At 44.0% G+C, this 27229-nt stretch overlaps 1 protein-coding gene across 2 annotated transcripts in view; it reads right to left on the reverse strand.

Moving 5' to 3' along the window:
* Positions 1-672: 672 nt before the first annotated feature.
* Positions 673-27229, reverse strand: part of bckdhb (branched chain keto acid dehydrogenase E1 subunit beta) — a 41133-nt gene continuing 14576 nt past the window's right edge. Inside the window, exons 9-11 of one of the 2 annotated variants that reach the window (XM_030369810.1) lie at positions 10076-10162; positions 1572-1715; positions 673-1113 (exon numbers count right to left, since the gene is read on the reverse strand). In XM_030369810.1, coding sequence (XP_030225670.1) covers positions 1575-1715; positions 10076-10162 — 228 coding nt within the window. In that variant the 3' untranslated portion in view covers positions 673-1113; positions 1572-1574. Of the gene's footprint in view, positions 1114-1567; positions 1716-10075; positions 10163-27229 lie in introns of both variants that reach the window. The other variant, XM_030369811.1, reaches the window with a different exon arrangement.

Genomic DNA, 27229 nt, shown 5'->3' on the forward strand with positions numbered 1-27229 from the left:
AAAATGTGTAGCTCAAAAAGGCTCAGGATCCCCACTAGAATTAAATGATTAGTTGGGTGCGGTGACTCAAAGCAATCTTCAGATCATTGAGATCCAAAACAAATACGTAGCATAATTATACTTACTATTCATTATAGTCAAGGCAACAGAGCTGAGAGTGTAACTTAACATAATACTGCAACGTTAAATTATTGCAGAAACTGGGTTGCATTTCACTTAGGCAGGAAACTTGCATTTGATACAATTTTGATTTGATTTAATTGATAGAAATATAGATTAATTTTATCATGACAGAGCAATGGACAGCCGATAGGGAGACGACGGCCTGACTTTGATGGTTGTTTGGCAAGTTTCCAATACATTTTTGGCATCATGTCAGCCAAGTTTCCAGTGAAGCGCGAGCTTCCCTGTGTGCTGTACGGTTTGAACTCCAATTTGACAGTTAAACAGAAAGAAAATAAATGTTAATACTTTGATACGTTTGAAACGCATTTCCCAAAGGGTAGAGATGCAGCTAAGCAATAAAACGGTAGATAAATGTTGAGTAATGGAAAACAATGACCTCTACTAAAGTCAATATTTACCAGTGTATTTTGGATACCATTACAGAGTCATCAGTTGTACCAGATGAGTAGTGAAAACCCTAAACCTAAAATCTGTAATCAATCCACATTTGTTTATCATGTCCTTTATTATTTCCTAGAAACCATAGTCCCATTAGTTTATTACGATAGGGTCCACTTCATGTCAAAAGAGTGATTATAAATGGTGGAGAAAACAAACAGCAGGAGGAGTAACAGCAAAATAGACCATCTAATCCACACACAAAACCGACATCCAAACATAGTATATAGTGTCCAGAGTTAGTGTAATTATGGAAATTATGGGCAATCATGATGGGACAAAGAAAAAAGGGGGTCAAGTGTGTACTCCAAAAGCAAAGGTGCTCTTAGAGATCCACGGTAACAGTTGACAGGAGGCATGAGTGCAGGCATTGGAATCCATCCGTATACGCCTCCTGGTTGGATGGTCGACAAAGTGACATTTCCATTGATTGGATAAATGACGAGGGAGGGGTGCTGGTGAGTCCAACTCTTCCAGAAACTTGGAACCCTGGAAGGGGATAGAGGTTGAGCGAATCAAAAGAAGTGAATGCTTTGGCGCAGGAGAAAGCAGATGGGGAAGAGAAGGACGTCATGGATTTTGGTGGAGAAGACGGTGAGAGGGAGAGCAAGGAGAAACGGGGAGCAGGGGGGACAGAGGAGAAGGATGCAGAGTTTAAGAGAGCATCCTTCTCCTCTTCTTCCTTCACCCTGAATTTCCAATGTGGGGTTTGTACATATGCCGAAAGCCCTTTAAAAAGGAGATTAAAAACAACAGTGCACTGCTGTGGAGGACACACACAACAGGAGATTGTGGTTGTGTCTGTTAACAATAAACACTAGCGTGTGTGACCTCTTTTGAAGCATCACAAAGCTGTGTGAATACATCTATAAAAACAAATAAAAGTGAACCAGAAAAGTTGGCCGTTGTCTTGATAGGATGCAAAATGTCATGTACTCCTTACCTACCACTCAGAAGTTGATCATCTTCTTGATGGCTTCAAAGCACTTCCACTTATCCGGAATGTAGAAGGGTTCGAATATATGCGGGAAGGGCGTGTCATAACCACACACCCTGGCGATGGGAGCCTCCAAGTTCAAGAAGCACTCCTCCTGCACACAACACATTGAAAAAAGATGCACATCATTAGACATTGACTTATCAGCGCAACTACGTTATTCACCTTGGAGGATGAGGACATCGACAAACAGGTACGCACAAAGGACAAAAAAATGTACACAAAATTTATTTGGCTGTTAGACAGTGTGCAACTTTCTGGTGTCATATTTCGCACCTAACATTGGTGGAACAATCCAATCAAATCTCAACAGGTCATTCGAAATGCACTTTGCCAACCATACAGGGAATCCTCTATCTGCGTGACCTGTTCATTACAACATTTAGTACATGCACCCTGAAAATACCTTATTTCAGGGCTGCTAGTGCGGAATTAATTTGCCCGGTATGCAAAACAAGCTGTAATGTGTCCACCCCCCGCTGACTTTTGCCCTGCTCCTCTGAAATCAAATCAGGACAAAGTCGGGGAAAACATTCCACATGGGAACCAACCCCGAAGGAGTAATCTGAACACGCTCACAGCCAATGAGGCCGAGACCTCTAGTACCCTCTCTCTCTCGCCCCTTCCCTAACTCCCTCTCTTTAGAGATCTGCGTCGCCTTCTGGCCAGTGAATCAAACCACAACAAACCAAATAAACGTTCAACCTCATTGGCTTCTTCGCACATTGTTCTTACTAGCCCGTCTAGCGGGATGATATTTGACCTCTCCCTTTACATGGCCTAATAAATATTGAAAGCCATATAGATGCCTAGATTAATAAATATCTCTGAGACTCCGATATACTGTCTGGCCGGGACTTTTCTATTTCTCAGTATAGTTTATATCTCCTAGAATACATCTGGCATGACAAACGGGAAACAGCCGGCTTGATGAGGAGCCTTTTGTGCGGTGATAATTTCATTGCCCGTGAAAAAACAAAAGGCTGGGGGGAGAAAGTGCACGTGAGCGGGGGAGAGAGGGCCTGCAGACGCCTTGTGCCCCTGAACCCTTTCCAGAGATGACAGCACGGCAGCAACGTGCCGCAAATGAGAAAGACCTTTCCAAAGTTTGACACCCAGTCCTTGGGTCCTTCCTTAATTAACGATATGAAAAACCAAGATCAACAAAGATATTCTTGATCCTTAAATAGTTTGTGGTTTTGCCTTTTTTATTACCAACCTTATAAAATGTTACAAAAGCTTGTTAATAATGTGGTGGAATTAATTCAGTGCAACAGTAATGAGTAGAGGCTAGCTCCTGCGTCTCCAGGGGTGATAATGAAGCAGAAGTACATCACGTTGGGGCCCCACCGAGGGGTTAGTTCTTGGAGTGTGCTTTGGGTCAGTAATGTTACCCTCTTGGCAGCTGGGATCCAAGTTCCTTTAGGATTATTCATGATGCCAGGGGCAGCTTGATATACTGAGCTAATGCGGGATGAACAGGGTTTAATAAACATATTCCAAGGTTGGGCCGATGTCTTTATCACTAAATCTTTGACTTTCGTCATGGGCCAAATTATCCCAGCACAAGTTAGTAGAACAAAAAGATCCCCTGGCAAACTGTGGCAGATCTGGGCAACATGCTCACAGTTTTGAATATATTGGAAAAACTGATTTTAAATATATCCAATTGAAAGGCTACAAAGTATTTTAGTTTAAAATGTGCCTAATGGATCTCTTAAAATTGTCTATATGCAAACATGAACTGTGGGAACTCTAAAGCTTTAGTGATATGTGGATGAACGCGGTAACATGTCTTATATGGTCGGAATTCATGCCATTTTGTCACCGTTGCTTAAATAAGACCGTCATTTAAAAAGAAACACAAGAACTTTTTGCTATTCCCTGCCAACCAGTTTATAAAGGTTGCACTCTGCTAAAAATGAGGTGCAATCCTTTGTGACACCGAATTGCCTCATGATCGCTGATATTAGCTTCTCGGCCACTTATAGTATAAGGCCACTGTGGATGGAGCATTTATAAATAACATTATAACGCTCCTACACAATGTTGGTACTTTGCTAAATAATAACTCTAAGCCCACATACTTTTTTCTTTCTATTGCACCTTAAGGGTGAAGGAGCAGCAGGGCAATGCTGCAGCTTATAGGCAGCATTCCCTATAGATTTTACTTGCAAATTAAATTTCTTTACATCGCCTCCACATCAAAGTAGGGTAAGATCGTCTCAGTTCCTTAGGACTATGAAGAGTCTTGTGTTGAAGTTAAAAACAAGAATGAGGCATTTTTTAATCCATGTCTCTACCGGGGGGCACCTGGCGGCATGTTCTGGGAAACCAGATCTCACAAGATACCTAAAACCTTTGAAAATGGACCTAGAGTGAACGTGAACTCTGTGGCCCTTGACCAAGCTGGCTTTGGATGTCCCTCAGAGAAGTGAGACGGACAGTAACCCACAGCTTCACACCGCAGGCGGGGATGGGCCTGCTCAGGCCTGTGTAGCCATGATGATGACAACCCACATAATCAGGACACAGTATGAAATCCTGCAGTAACTATTTAGAGTAATATGCATTTGAGAGACAACTAAAGACGTTCAATCTGCGAAAGGCAGAAAACTGGTTTTGTGTGAAATATTTAACAATTGAATAAGCTCCGTCAGGTTCCATCTCCAAGATGTTAATACTGCCTTTCCTTGAATGTGAAGAGCTATTCTCTGCACATTAAGTAAACACTGGACCAGACAGACAGTACTATGGAGTTTGCCCCTTTTGTCTGGATAAGAGCTGTAATCTCCTCTAAATACACTTACTGGAAGTTGGAGAACAGTCTGGTAGACTGCCATCACAGCTGGACAAAGAACCACCACACAACTCAGATTTCATTCAAATCAATGTTTATCTTCTGTGAAGTGCATCATTATATGTAATATACTTGAACGTCTGAATAAAAATATGACAACATGGCTGTTCCAGAAGACCAGCATCCTGCAATGAGGCTGGGTGTATTTAAACACAACCTTGTGGGGGCTTAGAGTGGCAGTGGTAATGTTGTGTCTCCTGTCACATGTAAATAAGAGTCTGTAAGAGACAGCAACAGATTGGGCGGTGCAACCACAAGCAATGGTAGACATGCAACAATATTGCCTGTTCTACTAACCAAGGAGGACAATCACAGGTCTACTCAATGAGCTCTCCAAAATGTTGATTCATGACAGATGGGGTACAAAAAAAGATTATAATTGTGTTTCAGCTTAAATAACATCACCAAAAATGTACAAAGTAAAGTACAATTGTGAATTGTACATAAAAGAACAGAAAACGGTCAACTTAATTTAGAGAATGCCAGCATGGTGTGGAAACTGGTTTAGGATTTTACAGAATTAGGAACATAACTGGTTTGAGGTACAAGTGCAATATCTGAGGACCAGTACTACCCATGAGTCAACCATTTGGGGAGAGATTTCAACGTTACTCAAACTGAAAGATATCTCCCCCAAGTTAAGCACATCCAATCTAATGGGGACAAGTCATGGGGTATCTGTGTACCGGGACGCAGACTCACGAATCATACTTGAGTTTCATATCTAAAAACTGTCAGAAGTGCTGAAACATTTCACTGTCTTTGGCTTCATATCTGTATTGACCAATCATGTGGCTGGAGGCAGGGAACTGTAAGCGCACAATTGACACAAACACACACAAAACACAAAAGAAAGATGTTATAGAATTGTTTGGTTTTTTAAAATCCCCTTTTGAAAGCTCATCCACATTGTTTTGTTCCCCCGCAGAAGCTCTGCTATAAACATAGGGCTGAATACTGCTGGATCCCAGATCAACCAGGATCTTAAGATAATAAATTGATAGCATAAAAGGATATGCTTCCCAGTACTTATCCAAGGCCGGTTCCACTCTAGGTTGGTCCTAGCTAATAAGCAAATACCAGAGCGGACTGTCTCCAATTGTAAGAAATATCAAAAGCCAGCCACCCTGAAATGAATACAATGGACCAGTGATTTGTTGTTCAGATGTACCTCAAGGATCAGTTAATTCTACAGAGGTTCTTATCCTGAAAGAACAAGGCGTACATTTGTTCCCTATGAGCAACTCAAATGCTGAATAAGATCATGTTTTGCCTTCAAAGACATTTCAACACACAATTTTTATATATTTTATTAAATTATTTTCAATCCGGCCATTCAAATAATTCCATGTGGTCATTTATAAGAGAACCATTTAGAATAAGTGATACATAAAGGGCAAACTGCTATTGAGTGGTCCACAACAAAAGACCAGGCGACTATTTTATTAAAGGCAGCAGACGATAATGAGTGAATTGGGCCTGGAGCTTCTCAACGATGGAACAGGAATGAGGAGGCATAAACCGCAGCATGCTGTTGCTATATAACCCCAAAGACTTATCCCATGTGGAATTGGATACAGGTAGCAGCAGGCTGCGTTATAAACGTGAAGCAGGCTTTAATGAACACGGTCCCTATAGAGGAACCAACCCCTGATTGAAAGGGGCCCCTGGGGAAACGGGATATGGCAATACAGCAGCAGGGCACCCAACCCGCTTGATACTTTGCTTCTTGGCTCCTCTGCCCTGAGCGAGAGGAGGGCCTTGGTGATGGAGGGGCCAAACGAACAAGCCTTCCTTCTCTGTGGACACCGAAAAAGGGACTCCGAGGGAGATTTATGCCAGTTGCCTTTTAAGCGTTTCCAAGAACAGCACCACAGCTCAGTGGTAGGAAGCCGGGTGGTAGTTAGACGGAGCCCGCTTGATTTACATTACACACAAATAAAAAGGAAAGGACCAGGAGAATACAATGTTCCAGGAGACTCCCGGCAATCTGTGGTAGGTCTACAGCGAATGCCATGCTGCACGACTGATTGTAGTATGTAATCTAGGCTCTGGGACACCAGTGGGAAGGTGGCCCGCGTACTGCACATCGGCACACATCACAAGGGTATGCTGCCTCTGTGGTTTGTGGCGAGTGTGCGTGCGTGCATCGTTTGGTGACTGTGTGCCAATTAGTAGGCAAATATATCTAATGTATGTGCAATGGGAGGGTCCATTACAAGCTCCAATAGGCTTTTAGCCACGTTGCAATTAAAGAGGCATGGGCATAGTCATCACACGTTGGCCCGGCGCTGCAGGAGCTACTTTGGACCACACACGATTCAAATGCAACTGTTTGGCTGTTGGGAAGTTAGGATGTTTTTTGGGTGATTAAAATTGCATGGCGGATAATATAATATAATGGCCAATCGAAATATAACTAGACATAAGATGCGCCTACTTTTGATGATGAGGCATGATGTGGTGACAATACCTTAATTAACCATCACCATTTAGGAATGGACAAGGCCGGATGGAATGTATTTCACAGATCTCCAAATCTAATAATAGAGAGAGCTACTGTTAAGAATAGATAGCTTACGCATGTCAAGCTGGTTGACATTTTGTGCCCAAAGTCCCCAGCTGGTTTATACCGTTGTTATTGTAGTTACAAGGATCCGGGCTCAGCACCTTTCCGCTAAAAGCCAGATTATACGCGTGTTTTCCATCACATTATCAACGCACAACCAAACGCCACATCCCCGTTGTTTCCGGGTGAGTCATCGCAGTTCCGAGAGACCTTGCCACCGCTCAGCCATCTGGACACGAGCTCAGACCATGTCATGTTCCCCAGGTAACCATGTTGTACCAACGTGCACGTGTTTGTATAGGTAGAGAGAGGTTGGGGTGGTGTGTGTGTGTGTGTGTGTGTGTGTGTGTGTGTGTGTGTGTGTGTGTGTGTGTGTGTGTGTGTGTGTGTGTGTGTAAACCATAAATTGTACCATGGTTCATATAAAGTTTCAGTATATATTATTATTAACTATATTAAAACTGGTTAAATCACGTTATTTCAAATGGAATTTGAAAATAAATGTTCCCTGCTTATCTGAAAATACAGAATCCCAACTGTCATGACTAATGAGCCATATAATGCTCTACAGCAGCATGGTAGAAGATCATGCTGTCACCTTTGCAACACCTTTTTGAAGGTCTTAAACCAGTACTTCCCTGTGGTTGACGGGGTGATACGTTCCAACTCTTTAATTTTATAGAAATTTAAAAAGATCAAATACCATAATAGCAACACTGAGCTTTGGCCAGAGTATGATTTTGGTCAATTTATGAGTAATTCATGGTTATAATTGCTGTGTTACAAAGTTATTATGACAGATGTTCCTTCCAGCGCAGTTTCCTGGTTGGACTCAACCCTCCCATGACTGGTATCCATTAATGCCCATTGGCACATCAGATACTTCACAATCCATTGATTTTTAGGGGTCCAAGCCAACAGGTTGGATCCCTATTGTTTTTGTAAGGATTTTTCTTATTATTATTATACTTCCTACCAAGAAAGTGGTACCACAGCCCAGACCGTAAATGGTGCCGACACGCCAATTGCATGAATAGATCCAGGTCCCTGAAGACTATGCAGACGACAAAATCCAGGCATGCCGGCCACTAGGTGGCGCTATACCAAGGAATACGCGTTTGGGGCTATAACTCCCACACCCAACCTCCCACATTCAAAAACTTGTACACACATATTCACTGGAGTCTGCTGCATCTTTTGGCATAGGCCACGCCCATTTGCGTCTATAATTTTTTTTCGCAAAATCGCAAAAAACGCGAAACAGCATTTTCGCTACTCCTCCCACATTTCTCGACCAATCAACACCAAACCTTGCACACGACATCTTCATACGCACACAAAAATAACTCAGGTAACACTTTTTAGATCCGACCTTCGACGACGAAACGGTAGCGTTTTGAATATTGGTATATAAGCTACGTTTTACGTCGAAACGCAAAAAATTCAAAAAATACCAAAATTAGACATCGGATCAAGCCCACATTTTAGACACATGTCGGTGTTGCCCTTAATGGCGTTCAATAAAAAAAACGGAATTTTTCGCCATTAGGGGGCGCCATAAACGAGGAAATTGTATATCTTCTAATTGGCCAAAGGAATGTTCTTCAAACTATGAGGGAACCATCAAGGGGCAAACCCGAGTCTATATAAAAATTATGGTCAAGAATTATTAATGTGGGCGGGAGTTATTTGGAAAAGGAAAATTGTCTTTGCAAAATTTCGCCACAAGAGGGCGCAAAAAAACGACGAAATAATACATCTCCTAATCGCCAATGGAATGTTCTGAAACACATGCTTCGCGTTGTGCCGGCGAAATGCACACTTCTTGGACCCCTGCATAACTGCTTGCAGTTCTAGTTACATTTATGGTTTCACACGTAATAAAATTGACTGTTCCGCCATAATTGTTGATACACCTGTGCGGTCGTAATAAAAACTTGATTGAATAAAAGCTTCATTTAAAATTGTTCACAATATGAAGGTCGTACAAAGAGTCAAACTGAATTCAGATAGGCCCACAGCAGGTTAATGCTGTTGGGTACACTGAATTTGAATAAATCTCACCCAAGCATGATTGAGAAGTGCATTGGTAATTTGCATAAACTCATGGCATTACATCATTCAGTAGATACGTTCTTCCAAAACAAAAAAGAATAAGTGGGGCTAATATGTTTGTACGAGTCAAGCAGGCCGCTGCACAGCCATTTTGAGCAAAGCTTGTACGATGAATTCCTAAAGCTTTCACATTATTAAGCAATATAATTATGGATCAACAAATCACATTTCTGATTATTAAAGCAATTATATTAAGGCAATGCCTTAATATAAAAAAGAAAGTATGCATTGCCCAACACTTTTAGCACAATGTTCAAATTCCCCATCACGAAGCAAACTTGCCTTTACTTTATAAAAGACACCATCAGTAGGATGAAGTGATATTCTGCCCAGAGTCTGTTGAAACGGGAATTGTGCATACTTAAACATCCATCAACAGTCCACTAGAACTATGTGTACCCCATTAGAGGCTCAGAGGCTTGAGGACAAGGAGCGACCTCTCTCGTGTTACCCCTTAATGCAGACCAGGCTTAAGCTCTCCGTTTCATATCTCCGTTACAGTGCAACACACATCGTTCAGACCTAGGGATCCACACAGTACGGCCGGTGTTCTATACAAAGAGCTCCAATGAGGGCAATTCAGTGCACCATGTACATTGTAGAAACAGGAATCGCCGTGTTTGCATTGCAAAGTGGGATCATGATTGAACAACCCATTGTAAGCCACCTGGATCGCCCCCACTCAACTCACTGCCGTCCCTGAGGTGATACTATAGAGATTTCTAATAAAGGTGGAGCATCTCTAAAACACACACCTAGGGCGAGCAAACCATACAGTTTGCCTCACCCGTCAAGAGTGTGACACACCTCGACTCACCTGTCAGCAGCCTGACACGCTTGTCTGCCCCGGTGAAGGACAAAATGCCCATACGCTTGCAAAATACTCAGCAGCACGCACACGTGTACCCACCTGCACTGTGGAGCTGATTTCTGCCGCGAATCCTCCGGTGATGGGCGCCTCGTGACTGATGAGCAGGCGACCTGTCTTGACCACCGACTGAAAAAGAGAAGGAGACGAATCAGCACAGATGGCAAGGGCCGGTTGTACCCAAACGTTATGGTTGCTGCGGCTTCCCCATGAATCGCCACGGTTTTACAGAGCCTATACCAACACAGCGCAATGAGTGGTTGTGCGGCAGGTCTTACCTCACCAGTCGAAGTTAACAGGTAGTTAAATATACAACAAAATGTTCCTAGATTTCGATTAGTGATGGATGGATGCCTTCAGGGGATTGGGAAATCCCAGCTTGCGTTCTCTAACAAAGGGATAATTGGCGCTTGCATTGTTGAGCCAAGTTTAATTTACACCCCCTTCAGAGCAACACAGGTCTTGAGTTAATATAGACAGGTGTGGTGCTTGCGTGCACGTGTGTGCGTGCATGCGTTCCTTCGTCAGTGTGGGTGTGTGTGCAGCAAAAGCAGGAAAGGTTTGATTTAGACGGCTGAGACACGGGAGAGGCCAACACAAAAGATGGATCTGGGTTTTCTCTAACCCGGCATTACAACTCAAGGATGCCTTGCTCCACCCACTACCTCCCACAGCAGGAAAACCAACAGCCTACTATAATCTCCTGCACCCGCCATTGGCCCTCGTCCTGAAGCTCGTCAGCTCCCTGGCTTTCTTCCTTTCTCCTGCTGTCCCTCCTCGGGTCTCATGTTTTCCTCACAGCCATTGAACTAATGTGTGCTTTGGAGCGATTCATGTCTGGTTAGCAATGCAAGCTTTGGCCAACTTGTATGGAAAGTGTGCATTTCCAGGTCGAAGCAAGTGATACATTTCAAGCGTTTGCTTGGAGTGAGGTCCTCTGAATGAAAAATAATATGGTTAAAGTATGCATGTGGATTGGAATTCCCAGTCTGAAAATGGAAAGCGGAAAAGTCAGATTCCTGGTGCAATGTTCTGGAACAAAGATAAGACTTTCCACAGAAGGATTTTTCAATAGGCTTTCCTTCATGTAAACACAGGTGGGGGAGAAATCCCCTTTAAACACCTCCAAACCAAACCCAGAAAGCCTGCAGCCCATCACGCGGAGCTGCATGCGTTTAATGAGTTAGCTATATGATGATGAGGGGGGGAAAAGCCCACCGCTTTACCCGCAACAGAACCACATGGTATCCTGAGGCTCATGAAGGGCCCCACACTGATGCTATGGAGGCAGATGTTTACATTGCTGAGGTCCGTGGTTTTGGTTTCGGGGCATGGCCGACGGGGGCAGACCATACTGTGCAAGAATATGGAGTGCGGACTCTAAATGATCTGTTGCTTGATCGGACGCCAGCTGGAAGACACTGGGTGAAAATGCATTTTTATGCTATGCCGTTCGGAAGCTACCCTACATGAAAAAGGGGGTTCCTAGACCACCAATAGGGGACTGTGAGTTTAGCTGCAGGCGAATTAGCAGAGTCAACTAATCCGGTGAGGGGTGAGCGAGTTGGATGTGCACAAGCCAACGCTGGGATTACACCGTTTGGAGGAATGTGGAAGTTTAGAACAACAAGGGCTGGATGACAACACCTGCCAAGCAGAGTAGCAGAGGGGAGCGGGGTGCAGGACGCTGGATGGGGGGGGGGGGGGGGGGGAGCAGGGCCACGGAACGGCACGTTGCTGTGATGACTCACACAGGTCCATGGATAAACACGGAGCCCCTTCCAACCCTGCCTTGCCTTGATGCTGACCCCGTTGATCATGTTGAAATACGGCCAATGTGCGCACACACACACACACACAAACACACGCCCGATTGTGAGCACACGCGGACACGTAAGCAATGGGATTCCGCAAACTAAAGTGGGACACCAGCACTGCCTGTGGCGCACTGGAAAAGGATCCACGAGGGGGGACACACCACTCTGCACGCCGCGATGCCAGCGCATTCTTCAGATGCTTTTGACACAAAAGAAGCACGCCACTGTTATTCCAAAATCGTGGGATAGAATTTCAGGCCCGGGGGACTGGAGAAGGGGAAAACGACTGCCTCGTAGGTAGCACAAGTGACGCTCATTAGCAAGTTCCTCTGGTAGCTGGCCAAGTGTTGGCCAAGTTAGTCTACAGTAATGCGTCCTCCCGTTACTTAATACGATAATGCGGCTGAAGAGAATGACAAAACCGGCAAAATGCAGTAATGTCTGGAGCGCACGTGAGCCCCGGTCACGTCGGCGAGGGGTGGGCACTGTAGTTTGAAATGCCAGGCAGAAAGGCAATAGGAAAAACAATGCCATATCGTCTGTTTAGTACGATGGGTCTATTCATAATGATATCCTGTGTGGCGACACAATCCGATTGAACAGACAGAAGCTCTGCACGGGGTCGTAAAGCCGGAGGGATTCGGTTGAATATATGTTGACAGCTACTAATGCTTCATCGCATGGACGAACCTTCCACAGGAACACTGGATAAAACGGACGCTTTAATCAGTCAATTCTTTCCATTGTCAATATCACATTGGGGAGGGGAGGAGCTAGAATCATCGGTGGTCCAACTCTAGCCCATTCAACGAAATGGGAGGTTAAAAGCAGCGCTCCTCTGATGCCAAAAATCCTGACAGGCTCATGATCAACTTTCATATACACACCTCTAAATGCAGATTTAGCCCCCCCCGCCCCAACCACCATCCCCAACCCACCCACACAAAGTCTTATTCAAATTGCTGAGCGGAGACTCTGACAGCACTGGAACATGCACATAGCAATTGTGGCCATTTCCCTTTTCGTTCCCTGTCCATTATGCGTTGCTTCCAAAACGGAGAATTAGAATTGTGGCAATCGTCCCGGTCGCCGGGAAAAGACATTACTGTGAGAAGGTGGTGGAGCCACACACGGGGCACCCCGTGCAAGCACTCTCAAAATCAACCAAGGGAGGTGAGTAGGGAAAATACAGTTTAAAGTTAAAAAAAACCCTGAATAAAGTAAACCTTTCCGTGCAACCTCAGAGAGACTCGCTGGCAAGAGGTTATCTCATTGTTAGCTCGACTTGAACGCGTGTCTCTTAAAAGTGAACACAGTGCTGGTCTCGTTCTGGAAGTCCGTCTGGTTAAGCTTTGGGCCCCAGGGGAATACCAGTCATGACAGTGGAACTGCATTGTGTTGCTCTCCAGCAGAAATGGTGATGAAAGGTTGCATGGATGACCGAGGGTATGATGCACATTACGAACAAGATTCATATTGCGATGTTATAGGGGGCTTGAGGTGATCAAATGAGACATTTGGGCTATTTTCCACCCTGTACTTGCAGCTCCTAATTAGGTGTATTAGGGGCATTAAAGTGCTAGGGATTAATTGTGCTGTCAGAAGCAGAATCAAATCTTGGGGACTGACCAGTCAGTCTCGAGTCCCTGAGGACACTTGCTGAACTAACATTGATAAAAGACTTGACCTCGACTTGGTATTCATGACTCACTGATCACTTGTTGCTTGCTATAATACAGAATATTTACAAAAGTCACTCTTTCTCCAATTTGAAAAGTATTCTTAAACAATGACCCAACAATGCCAATAACACTCACACACAGAACGGAGAAACCTCCCACCTCATTCTAAACTTAGCCCTATTGGCCCCGGAGGGTGAACTCGGGTTGGCGGTTATGTGACTGCTGGGTTGGGCCGGGCAGGGCCGGCCCGGGCCAGGCCAGGCCAGCTTGGGCCACGGTAGCTGTGGCCACTGCTTTACTCCTCATTGTGCTGCAGGGCTGTCATTAGAGCCAGAGCCGTTCTGCCGGCTGCCGCGGGGAAATGTCATGTTTACCGCCATTCCCATACACACCCAGCATAATGAGCAGTGCTCGGCTCCCCCCCCCCCCTCTGTGTTCACTTTTCTCCAAAATCTCCACTTCCTGCCTCACGCAACCATCCTCCCCCTCCCTCTACCTCGATCCCCCGCTCCACCACTTCATCCTCACGTTCCTTCTGTGGTTTCCATATCCATCCTTCCACTCTCCCATGTCCTCCTCCACCTGCAGCCAGCCTTTTATTTATCCCCTCCACCGCCTCCTCCTCCTCCCCACCCAACCCCTTTTCATGGAGCAGACGATCTCCCCTTCTGCACCTCCCCTGCCCGGGCCGCTGGCAGACGGGCCAGCTGGCATCCTGGCCTTTAGACACGCTGGGCCTGGCCTCACAGCACTGGGAGGGCTGCAAGGGACACGGAAACCATAAAAACAGCCCTTCCAGCGCACATAAATTCTCACATGTGCTTCTTAACGCTTGCACTAACTAACGGTAACTTTCGGTTAGGCAACAGCTTGGAGGGGGTGCACAAACAAATACATTGATATGAATGTCACCGACCGTTGATTCAAAGAAGTATTGGGTAAAGCCCTGAATGCTATTGTTAGTGGAAGATGTGATTTTCAGCACTTGATCAAATTTGGTTAGTATATAACGGTGCAAAAGGACTATTGCTTTTCAGCCAAAATTATATAACAGACTGTTATCATGAGGCCATAACTCATTCTGAAAAGCACAGTGCGGGGACTTTATAGAAGGATAAAATAAAATGAAGCTGGCTAAGCAAGATCGTGGTTAGACTATGGAACAGAAACTCATCCAAGTGCACACACACACGTTTTTTATAAACATATCAATAGGGGGAAAAACTACTCGACTACAAAATAAGTGTTGACCTTACGAGAATCCCGCAGAAAACGAACATAAAAACAAGTAAATAACAAAAAACAACTTCATCTGGCTGCATTTGTTCACATACGAGCCAAACGGACGCCGACTGAAAGTGTCCCTGCGTTCGACCGCCCCCGCTTCGTGCCCTCCCTCCTCCTGCCTCCCACTGGCCGTGATCCGTCTGACCAGGGCAACAGGAAGAGGAAAACCAGGAGGCTGGGCCAGTGCAAGGTTCCTAGTCGCCGGGCACTCGACATGCGCTGACCTCTAGCCCCATGAATGCAGATATATACACTAGATATAATACCAATCTCTGAGGTTTGCCTATGCTTAAGCGATGGATGCCCGGGTCTGAGGTGGGGAAAGCGGCAGAACCGAAAAAAAAAAACACTAAATATATGCCCTTCCTTTTCACCCAAGATGCTTCCATTTCCAGTCCCTCTTGTGAGACTTTGGTGTGTAAGACACTCTGGAGGAAGAGACAAATATTCGGCCAGGATTGTGTAGAAACAAGTCAAAGTCTGGAATCCCTTGATAGGCCAATGGCTGCAACCACAAATCCGATAAAGACAGAAGTGTGGGAGCTAGGCAGATAAAAACAACATCCGGTCAGATTACAATCTATCCTTCCTCCCTGCTTTACTCCCTTCACTTTCCATCTGTATCCCCTCACTTGTTCGTTCTCTTTCTCTCAATATAGACAGACAGACAGACAGACAGACAGACAGACAGACAGACAGACAGACAGACAGACAGACAGACAGACAGACAGACTTGAGGCCAGCCAGTCTTCGAGGAGCAAGGGCGTCGGGGGAGAACTAAGACAGAAAGAACTGCAAACAACTCATAAGAGCCATTAAGTCCAATTCGACTCAATAACACCAGGAGACACGCGCTCTACCTTTATACCCTGCAACCAGCCCACGCAAACTCTTGTTGAATGCACAACAAACAGGTGCGTTCAGAATCGGCAAATATAGGCAAACGTTCACAGGGAGCGTGCTGACTTTAAACAATACAATTTGAATGATTTTTAGACAATTTTCTACACGTTCATTTTAAACTGTAACCAAACTGTAAACAAACAAATGCGACAAGAAAGGCCATTGCTGCAGCCTCCATGATAATTTACGAGTTTACAGAAGGTCTAGAAGTTGTCGATCTCGTAGAAAGTATACTGCAGACAAGGAATTCGGACGATTCAAGAAAGAGGGCTACGTCACCGAAGTTTTGCCCACTTACTGTGATGTCACGTTCAGATCACATTTTAGGATGCACACGACACAGTTGAAGTAAGGGTGTAGATAGGCTATATGAAACGATTTGCTTTATGTGTAGGAAAGGAATTAATGTTTTCAACATAGACATGGGAATTGTTTAAATGTTTCACAGTTCTTGCCATCATTTAGGGTTAATCTGCATCTGGGAGCACATCTCTTCAGTCCGTGATCCATGTCTGCTTGAGGAGAACGACCTCTTCTGACTGTTTGCCTATGTTCGCGAACGTTTGAAGACATCAGCACGCTTAACAGATTGGCTTCAAATCGTTCACGAGCGTTCGCCTATGTTTGCGAACGTTCCTCCGATGACAGCTTAGTGTGAGTATCTCATGAATAACTGCTTGCATGAGCATAGACAGAGGCAGCAAAATAATCAAATACTCTTTTTTAAAAAGGTCCTAATAATGTTCAGGTTGGCGTCGAGGTTAAATCCCAAAGTGGGAAGTTTCTACAATACAAATCCACCAGCTTATCTTTTTATTAATATGGTTATTAATTAATTTAATGAAATGCATTTCATATTAAGGGCAAAGAGTAGACGGAATATGAAAAACGAAAATGTGAGAAGACTTCAGAAAAATCCCACCACTGTCTAGCTAAAAAGCCATATTTGTCAGTGGCCTTGTGTTTTTTTATCGTTCAACACCCACCCCCTGTTAATTTGTAAGAAATGGCAAAACATGTGATAATTTTCATGAGTTGCTTTCCACAAAAGGGTGGAAAAAAGGTCAAAGTAGCAGTGTAGTACACCAAAACAAGTTGTTTGTCTGGAGAGAGAACAACAACTATAAAAACCAAAAACAATAAATTCGGACCCGTCACAGGAAACCCAGGAAACCAACTCCCATCGTCCCCAATACTGCTGTTTTAGATCAAAATAACCAAGGTTGACGAGAGTTGAATTTGTCAATATGTGTGTTGCTCAAGAGTTTACAATTACAATTGTTGTGCAGCCAAGGTTTGTCGTTTCCAGTCCAGCCAATTAGCCAGACATCTTTCAGATCATCCCAACCTGTTGGAGAGAGGGGATCTATGATGAAATCAAGGATAAATGTTTTAATATGGTTTGAATAAAAGCCCGTCAATCACAGATGTCCAGGTTGCGTCGCACAAAGTACCTGTGAAGCCCTGCGTTATTTCAACCTCACCTCCAGTGCACCCTGTCCTAGAGTGAATCCATTCAATCGTTTGCTCATAAGGATCAGCGAGGCTAGGACCGGGTACCCAGTCCAAGACCAACCCACTCTTTATTTGTTGGCTGGTGCTGTTCGTCTTCTTTCAAGGTTTTCACAGCATGGGTGCGTCTGAGAGTGAGCTTAACATCCTGTATGCTGGGGCCGCCCCTGTGACACTACAGACATGGGGACAGTCAGACCTGGCCCTGCTTCCTGTCCTCAGTGGCTGACTCCAATGATCTCAATCTCCCCCGGCCAAAGCTCTTGAAATGCATTGAAGAAAAATGAACCTCTGTTGTTCGAAAGCCAACGCACAATTCACCAGTACATCACAGCGATCCATCAGCCTCATCGAGTTCTGCCTCATAAAAGAAGCACAATCCCATAACGTAATTATAAACATCAACGGCACAAGCACTTTCCCCTCCTGTGTCTGGACTACTGAAACAACAGTTTGAAGCATCAAATAGACAAGATAAAACCATTTAGAGGAAAATGAGGATCGTTCCCCTGCCTAGTTTACTCAACGTCATCAATTCATACAGGAGGCAAAACAGTCCCATGGGGTGAAGGGCTACAGAGATCACGCTGGGATCTGTGATTTATTGATTGGATGTTGTGATGAGATGCTGAGTGTGAGCAGCTGATGCAGGGTGCCTCTCCACCTGTGTTTGTGCGTAAGTGCACGCACAAACCACTATTGGACAGGGCAAACAGATTTCCAACCTGTAGGCCTGCGACCACGCTAAGCTATTTAACTGCAACTGTCCTGGACAAACCTCAACGTTCTACGCTCACATTCACTGTGAAAAGTTCCTGCCAAATGGAGACCCTGCCCATTCCGTCAAGTGCTTTAAGAGGAATTTTAGAAATATCCAGTGCAGGCCACTTACTATGGAACCTGAGGCCTAGCGGAGGTGTTGCTGCTGCTGAGCTAGGAATATGAAATACATTTAAAAAAAGGATTCTGGATCACAAACATTGAGGAAGAGGGGAATTGTTGGCTTGAGGCAGGCCGCTAGATCCAATATCAACTCTCCCGTTTACTTCAAAGTGGTCGAATTGACGGCTAAATTGGTGATGTCGGTGGAGGGCTGCTCAAGTATCATGGTTCTTTACGGTACCATAGAAGATAGGCTGCATTTTTAGATGCACCAAACCGTTCACCAGAAACAGAAAGGCAGGGGAAAGAGAAGGAGCGTTCAAAAAGGAGAGTGGGGAATTGATAGACCACCAACAAAAAACCAACCATGAGTCATTTTCCATTGATATAACCACCAGAAAGTGCCACAGTAAGACAAGTCACACAAGTTATGATACACACATTGGCCAAAAGACACAGAGACCCACGAAACCCCCAGTAGCCATGTATGTTTCCCATAAGACCCCGTCCCTCTGATTCAATTCAGGTTCCCATATTAGAATTACAGACTCATTTTATTTCAGTTTTTCCCTCAAAAACTTGGGGACAGCTTGGTCGAGAGAAATGGGAGCATAGGGAGTAGCAGGAGTGGGATTTTGAACCATAAATAGCTGTAGCCCTAGCAGCAGTCGCCACCCCCTTTTACAGCACACAGGGACCAACTCCAGATCTACTGCCGTTGCATTGGTTGAGAGCACAAGCAGGAGTATTAACCTGACATCTCAATCAATTTGAATATTTTGGAAAGAGTTCATTCATTTCAATAGTTACATTTAAAAAGGGAAACTAATATATTATATAGATTCATTCCACCAAAAGTGAAACATTTCAAGCCTTTATTTGTATTAATCTTGATGATTATGGTTTACAGCTCATTAAAACCCAAAATTGAGTATATCAGAAGTTCAATATTGCAGAATCAAGTTGTAAGCTTTTAAACTCTGAACATTTTAGTCGTCTCTCAGTCTGGTTCAGTAGGATTCACAAACAAGGAGAAGACTGCTGACTTGACAGTTGTGAAGAAGACAGTCATTGACACCCTCCACACTAACCACTTATTTATTGAGATGCACCTGTATGTCTTTATGGTAGAAGAAGAAGCAGCACGGTTGGGATACAAGACAATGCAAAAATCAGGACCTTTTCACAAAATGTGCAATGCAAGCATAGTCTGCTTTATCTATGGGAAATCCCGAGTGGTTGAGATGAGCACAATTTAGCCAGGCATCACTATTCTGTGGAAACGGACATAGGATGCAGTAAACTGCATTGGCATCAGGTTGCATGTGTCAAACGAAAGAGCTTTTACTAAACTTTCGACATCCCAACAATGAGCAATTTGTGTCAGCCAAGAGTTGCAGGGCAATCATCTGGAGGCCACCAGGTAAAGTCTGGGCTTAATTAAAATGGATGGCTCATTATGAGAATGACAACTTTGAGATTGGACCTTTAAATGAGGGAATGGCAGCATACACCCATCATTCACCCAGCCTCATTGCAACCTTGAATAAACAGGATGCCGTAAAAGAAAGATGACAATAAATTATTTTAATTGAATAGTGATGTTGCATACATACCACATTGGCCCAGAGTGCGTGTTTGTTTGCGTTTGTTTGAAGTGATCTGACTGCACCGATATTCAAACGAGGTTCATTCAAATCTGCTCCATGATTGAAAACAGCATCTTCTGGAAAGCGTCGCCCTAACCGTAACCTGATGTGCCGTACCTTTACCTTAGCCTCTTGCAAGCATGTTCACACATGCAGCACGCATCAATAGGACTGGTGCTGAGGCTGGGTTTGAAAGAAGGCTTGCTCAAACACATTTCACTGTGGCCTCCAAGCGACCCGGGGGCTCAGTGGGATTGGTCGCTTTCATGGCTCAACAGGATCGCAGTTGTAGGGGCCTGTTCGTTCAGGCCCCACAGGGAGAATGTGGGCCCCATGCACGCTTGATGTCACTAGAGGCTGCGATAGTAGCAAGCTCCACCGTTTTCCGAGGTCCAAAAAAATAATATTTGGAAAGGGTTTAGTTGTTTCCACTGACTGAACAGAGCACAGATCAACATGTTCATGTTGTAGGATGGTGGATAGTCTGGCATCATCAGCACTTTTTGCAACTCTTTGTTTAGTTATGAGCAAGACGCATTATCAAAAACAGTGGTGCCAGAACAGTCTGCGGTCAAACATGGGGCATTGGAGAAAAGAAAAATCTGCTCCAAGAACTGCACCAAAGGCTAGACGAATCACAAGTTCTGAGAAAGAAGAAAAAGAAAAAACAATAACCAAACATTTGTTGCAAAAAAATGGCTCAAATGTAATGGAGATAAAATGTTTCCATTTGAGGTAAATGCTGAAAGTTAAATATTTTATTGTTATCACAAAACAAGGTTGATTTAAACGATGGCTGGATGAGTAACAAATAAAATATTTTATGATTTCACAACCATGTGGTCAAGATGGGGATATTTACCATCCCACCGTTCAAACGTTCATCTGCCCATCCGAGCTAGCCCTTTAAGAACCCCAACTGTAGTTTCTCTTCATAGATGACTTCAGAAACATCTGAAACATATTCACTCCTGCCCAAATGACATCTTAGTCACTATGTATAATTATAGTAGGTAGTATTGAAAACAATAAAAACCGCAGCCGTCAAGCACAAGAGTAGCGCGTTTGACTTGACAGTGAGCAGAAAAACACCATGGGCCGTCCCCCTTTCCTGTCCTCTTTTCCACCTTGGCGCATGGCAAACAAGCAGGTCCGCACGCCTGGCGCAGCGAGGCCAGCTTCCATGTCCGTTGTTTGCCCAGTGTTTGGGCGGTTGACAGGCCCTACGGTTTGGAGCCACTTAGTGGGCTTCGGAGAGAAAGGGAGGAGTAGGAGGTGGACGGGAGGAGGCTCAGATAAGAGGGTCTTATCGCCCCGGCCGTGGGTCACCAGATCTCAAAGAGCTAGGTACACACACACACGAACTGCAAACCACTGCACCACTCTTGAGAAAAAAACTAAAACAACAATGCTGCTGAACAGACGCAGAAGCATCTGTGCCTCGGTTTCCCTCCCTTTTGTTTCTCCCCGTCTCAGAGGGTAAATGGCTTTGTGTGTTTGGAGCGAGCGATGCGTGCACTGTGCCTGACGCACCAGCGGCGCAAACTGGGCGTCCTCGGATGACTCCTCCTGCACATGCTTCGGAGTTGAACAGGTTCAGCCAAATTGGCAGCAGGAGCCACAGCAGCAGGATGACAGAAGCCCGGGCTGCAAGGGAAACTTCCAGAAGGAGTACGCTAAAGGAAACGTGGATAAACTTTTGACGACATTCCACAAAAGTCTGATACCTGTTGTGTGAAGTTCAAATCCAGGTCACGTCACCTGGGTCGAAAACGAAAATTCATTTATTGACCATAAATTCTAAATTGAATGACTTTTTTTTTGTTTCCCCAAATAAGCCCTACGCTTCAGGTTGATATGTGTACAAAGCCTTTAAAATTATTGGTGAAAGCTAAGGGCTGATGGAAATATCTTTCTTACGCCGTCATAATTATGTCTCAAACTATATCGTCATAGATGCAGAATAATGAGAAAATGTAATGAAATACAATGCCTCCATCTCCCGGCAAAATTGCTTGTCAAAATCACCCTCTCTTAGCAACCAATATAATGCTGATTAAATATTTATTTTCTGCTAATAGGCCTGGGCTAGCCTACTAAGACAAAGCTATGAATAGCAATTTATAAAGGTCAAACTTAATCGCTTGTCTATTACTCAAACATGCATAGTGGCCTTATGCTGGATTTCTGAATGTGTTACGAATGAAACAAGAATTGGGACAATTGCTACCACCACGCGTCAGAAGAGAGCTTAGCAGCTCATGGCACATTTAAACTTCACGTGATAAGATGCGTTCCTGCTTAATTATACCATTGTATTTCTCAGACTGTTGAAACATGTATTTGGGACTGGTTTTAATGTCTTAAAACCAAAAGGACATGGCCTGACCCTACCGTGAACCAGACTAGACTGTACTGAACTGGGGGCACGGCGCGCAGCTGCTGCCATTTTTCTGCCTACACCAGCCTGTTGCTATGGCAACGGGCAGCCGGAGCATCACCTTGTCCGACGGGGGCTTCAGGTAGCACGAACACACCTTCGGATGTAACCTAAAACACGCTCTGCGCTTCAGGCCCAACGCCAAAGCAGAGCAGGGTTAAGACAATACAGATGTTTTTTTTTCTTGAACAGAACGCAGTGAGCTACTTTGAAAACAGCCGTTATGATGGACTTTGTCTTATTCAAATAAACCAGTGATACCAAACCATCTGCAAAAATGTAAACTATGCCCAACACTCTAGCGCCACAAATGGGTCGAAACAGGACTTGCATTACTCTCCCGAGCGTTCCCCGTGCTACCGAGTGAGGTACCAGTGGAATCCCTGGACCAGCCTGAGTTCAATGATCCCTACTCCACAACTTTTCGCCATATTGTACCTTCGCCCTATTGGATTTAATCCAAACTCTACGAAAAGTTTCAGCGGTCACAAATTTCCTCAGATTTTCAAGGAACTTGGCGGAGAAGATCTTCAGACCAAGCCGCGAAAACTATATTTTTTTCGAATTTTTGCCCTTGAGAGCCAATCCAATATGGTGGCGAAACAGCCAAACTGTAAGTGGGCTAACATATCGGCGACTCTTTGAGTTACTTTTTTGCAAATGCATTGAACTCTCTAGCGCCACCACCAGTTCAATTAGGTAGTTAATCCATATCTCAGCAACACTTTCAGGCATGGAAACCAAACTTGGTCGACGGATTAGAGACCCCATTCTGTTTGACCACCAGGGGCGCTATAATTACCAACCCTTTCAAGTATCGACACCAAACTTGTTACGTGGACTCGTGACATCATCCTGAGAGTGCATAAAACATTTGTTAATCTTCCACCACAAGGGACGCTATAATTAGTCAAACTTTTCCGTATCAACACCAAACTTGTTACATGGAGTCAGGACAGCCAAAAGTTGCAGCCCAGCAGCCAAACAACCATGCTTGACCTTCTTATTGCTGCTTTGCAGCTATATCTTTTATTATTTTTGATTTCCTTGAAATGGGGGCGATCTCTGGGTGCTCCAACAAATGTATAAAACTCAAGAATATAGTTGAGGTTTCACGGCAGGTTGGTAGTGAAATGGATTGCCCTTGAACCAATCCAAGTCAATGAGCTGCTTTACAGCTGGCCTCTACACAAAGGCCTTATGGGAATTGGTAATTCTAATCATGGCATAAAAACATACATGTATCTATTCCAGCCGTTCTCCGCCATTTGCCTCATTAAGTTTCGGCATTGGCTGGATGCCGAATATGGAAAAACCTGAGAGTGGGTGACGAACGAGGCTCAGACAACTGCACCCTGGACGAATTCGGAGTCACTTTGCGGGGGCGGACTCGCGCCAGAATAGCACATGGGGATTGCGTTCAACAAATAAAAAAAACATGCATTAAAATATGCACCAGCCTAAACAGCTAGTCAACGAAGATGTGTTTACTATAAGTGTTCTTGATAACATGGAAATCAGCACAGGATTAAATCACCCACATGTAAACTAGACACAGCAACCTTTACTACAGTGTTTAATTCGAGCAGCCATTCTGGTATGGGGGCAATCCAGACATTCTGTTTATCCCTGAAATGAAGGATTCCCAAACATACACACCTTAATCCACTCTTTTTTTCCCCCTCCACTCTTACAGTAAATTTTCACTTTTCACTGCGCACTAATTTAGATCGCCAAAACCAAAACGTATCCCGATGGGAACAGAACAAAGGAATGAGACTACAGAGAGCTGAATTGGTCATCTCTGAGACTTGGACCGGGGTTGAGTCATCCATTAAGGAAATAAAAAACACAAGGCTTACATAGAAACAACACAAAACACAGACTGTGTACATGCTTGAACGGTTGGAAAATGCTAAAAAAGGTAAGTGTGACTCATAGTGCATGCGTGATTCTAATTGTCTGAGAGGAGCCTGGGTATACATCTCTTGGTCCATGAGATTATCAACCCGTTTTTAAAAAAGGCCAGTGGTTGCAAAATGTATTCATGATGACGAGGCTGAACACCAGGTGCTCCGGGTCGTTTGAATTAAAAATCTGAAATCGATGAGTCACCGACTATTTGTTGTCTAGATCTGAAATAACCACAGGAAATAACAGGAAATAAATAAAATCTCATCCATTTCCACCCATCCATCCAGCCATTGTAGTTGTTATGAATGCTCATCTGGTTGTTCACAGTAATAATCAGGCGTTTATGTACCCGATGTCTCATTGTGTGGATCAGGCACACAGTTTACAATTTTAAAAGATTTGTAAAAGTTTGTATGCAGCCTACAAGGATACTATGACTGATCATTTATCCTGCGACTCTTTAGAGAAATAGATTTTGGTCACAAAACACAAACCCATAATTGAACAAACTAAAAACAAGATAACAGATACAAGCTGTGTCTTTCCCATAAAATGCAAATAGCATTCCATGCATAGCAGACCTGAAGTGCCGGGTTCTCGTGTGAAGAATAGGGTCAGAACTCATAGCCTGGGAAGACTTGCAGCCACAGTGGTGGCCGGGTGTATGCCAAGACTGCAGGGTGCAGCCGGGCAGCACCCAGTACTTAGGGTACCACGGAACGGGGTGACTGAGGCCATGCCGCTCTCCTCCTGCTCCTCTAGGATACACAGGCTTCCGTGCAGAGAGTGCATGGAAAATCTTTAGGATTGAATCAATCATGTGTGCATTTTCTAAAAGCAGGGTATTGCGTTAACATTTTGCACATTGAGGTCTGAAAACTACTGGCCTCAAGAAAATATTGACTGGCCCTCACTCAAAGTTGTCTTATTACCAGCGTCATAAAACCAAAGGCCGGCGTAATTGTCATAAACTTTGTGCTTGTGCCAAATAACAATCACATTTTTAAGCACTGGTCTGATTGGGGCAAAGTTGGACGTTTTACTGTGAAGGGATAACTTTACTTGAACAAATCAAAGTCAAATCAAAATCCTGTCCAACTCAAATTGAAAGTAATTCTCAGGAGGTCCTCCACTTGTAAGAAAGCAAAAATGAAGCTTAGCATCAGCATATGAAGGGTTTGCTGAATGATTACAAAATTTCCATACAACTTCAGACAGTCTGCATTTGTAAATGGATATCCCACGCGCGGGTGTGAGTGCGAATAATAAACCTTGCCCTCTTGGATACAAGCAAGCTCAAATCACAACATGGTTGGGAAAAGGCCAAATCAGACCATGATTATTGGCAGGCGCATATTGGCAAACCATTATAAACAACATTTTCACCATTTTGAGCCAAACTCCCTGGTGAGGCAGAGTTCATAATACAGGCTGAAAAACTAAAACTTTGACGATAATGGGGCCATGTTAGATTTATTATCCTTTCTCTGTCATCGTGTGCATCACTGAAAGAGGCTTTGTCCTTTATTGGAAGGTTTAGTGGAATACAGCTTTACAATAATAAATGAAACATTAAAGTGTAATGGCAGAGACAGATGTTTAGGTTGCTATTCATAGGCCAATCAATAAGCAAATTTTAGAATGAAAATAAATAGTGTTTTTTTACCGTTCTGTGAAGCATATCAAGGAGTTCTTCACGTTTTTTTTTTTTTAAGACGTGATCCTAGTCACCATAAGCCCACAATATTTGATCCTGCTATCAGCTCGGAGCCCTGTTCATTTCACAGATCGCTTTTGCCCTTCAAACAAAAACACAGCCTTCCCGCTTTTTTCTGTATGAATAGGCAGCCAAGAAACACGCATGTTTCTAAATTTGATTTGAAAACTGGATGACCCCCCACACTTCTCACCAAAACAAAAATAAATTCCATAAAGCTAAAGCTGTCTGCAAACGGATTATAGCGATAAAGCAAGCTCTTACAACCTGATCAAATGATCCGTTTGGTCCTAAAATGTGACAGAGAATCTATACTTTTGTGTGTGTGAGGGAGTGCCCGCATGTGTGCGTGATTCTAGGGCTAGGTTAGATTCATCAATGCACTGCAATTTATTTGTTCTCGATTCAATTTAGATTTTCTTTAAAATCGATTTCCATGAAAAAAAAATGAAAAAAAAAAGCATACTCAGTCATTGTAATCTAGAAGCGAGTATGCCTTAATGTACATGCCCTTTTACATTTGTCCAGGTTATAATTATTACTTTTGTGCGCCAAGTTTAGCTCAGGAACAATACTATACAATGGTGTATTCCCTTTTTGCTAGTTAAAGAAAAACGAAATGGTTAATTCTAAATAATATTTAGGTATTTTTGTCATCTGCACGTATTATTGAATTGATATTGAAGTAATCGGATCAATATCAAATCGAAATCGAATTGTGAGGTACCTGGCAATACCCAGCCCTACGTGATTCCCACAACAAAGTGGTAGAATAACAAAAGTGTGTGTGCGCCCAAGTGAGTGTGTGGCTGATTGATAGCTTGAATTAGACATATTAGGCATAGGGGGTTTCCAAAATAAGGCTCTAGGTGGTGAACTTGACAGGCTCGGGATGGCAGGCATGCCTGAAGGAACACTAAACATCCTTGTATAAACACGCCGTCTCAGGGCAGCCCTCTTAATAAGGCGGTGCTTCAGCACCAAAGGACAGTTTGTAAAAAACAAACAAAACAAAAATTTGTCTCTTGACGGATCTTCCTCGGCTGACTTCATGCTGGAAGAGCTCTGTCTGCGCTATTGGCTCCAATAGAGTCCCTGGTAAATTACTACCCTGCTAGAGCAATTTCATCCCTGTGCCGTAAGTGTGGGTTATAAGATTTGCTTGGCAGCAGAAGCCAACAACTGTACCGTGGGCTCACCCAGGGAAACATTTAAATTGAGCAAATAAATGCGCACGAGGGTATGAAAATGTATCTGGCGCATCCGCCGACAGCCGGCTCGCCTGTTAAAGTCGGAGCCACAACAAGGCATCGGGTGACATGTTGCAGCGAGAACATGTGAATTGGCTAAAAATGAGCATCGTCTGCCAGTGTGTTACGGCATCAGAAACCCG

The sequence above is a fragment of the Gadus morhua genome, chromosome 11 (genome assembly GCF_902167405.1).
Source record: "Gadus morhua chromosome 11, gadMor3.0, whole genome shotgun sequence".
Classification (NCBI taxonomy): domain Eukaryota; kingdom Metazoa; phylum Chordata; class Actinopteri; order Gadiformes; family Gadidae; genus Gadus; species Gadus morhua.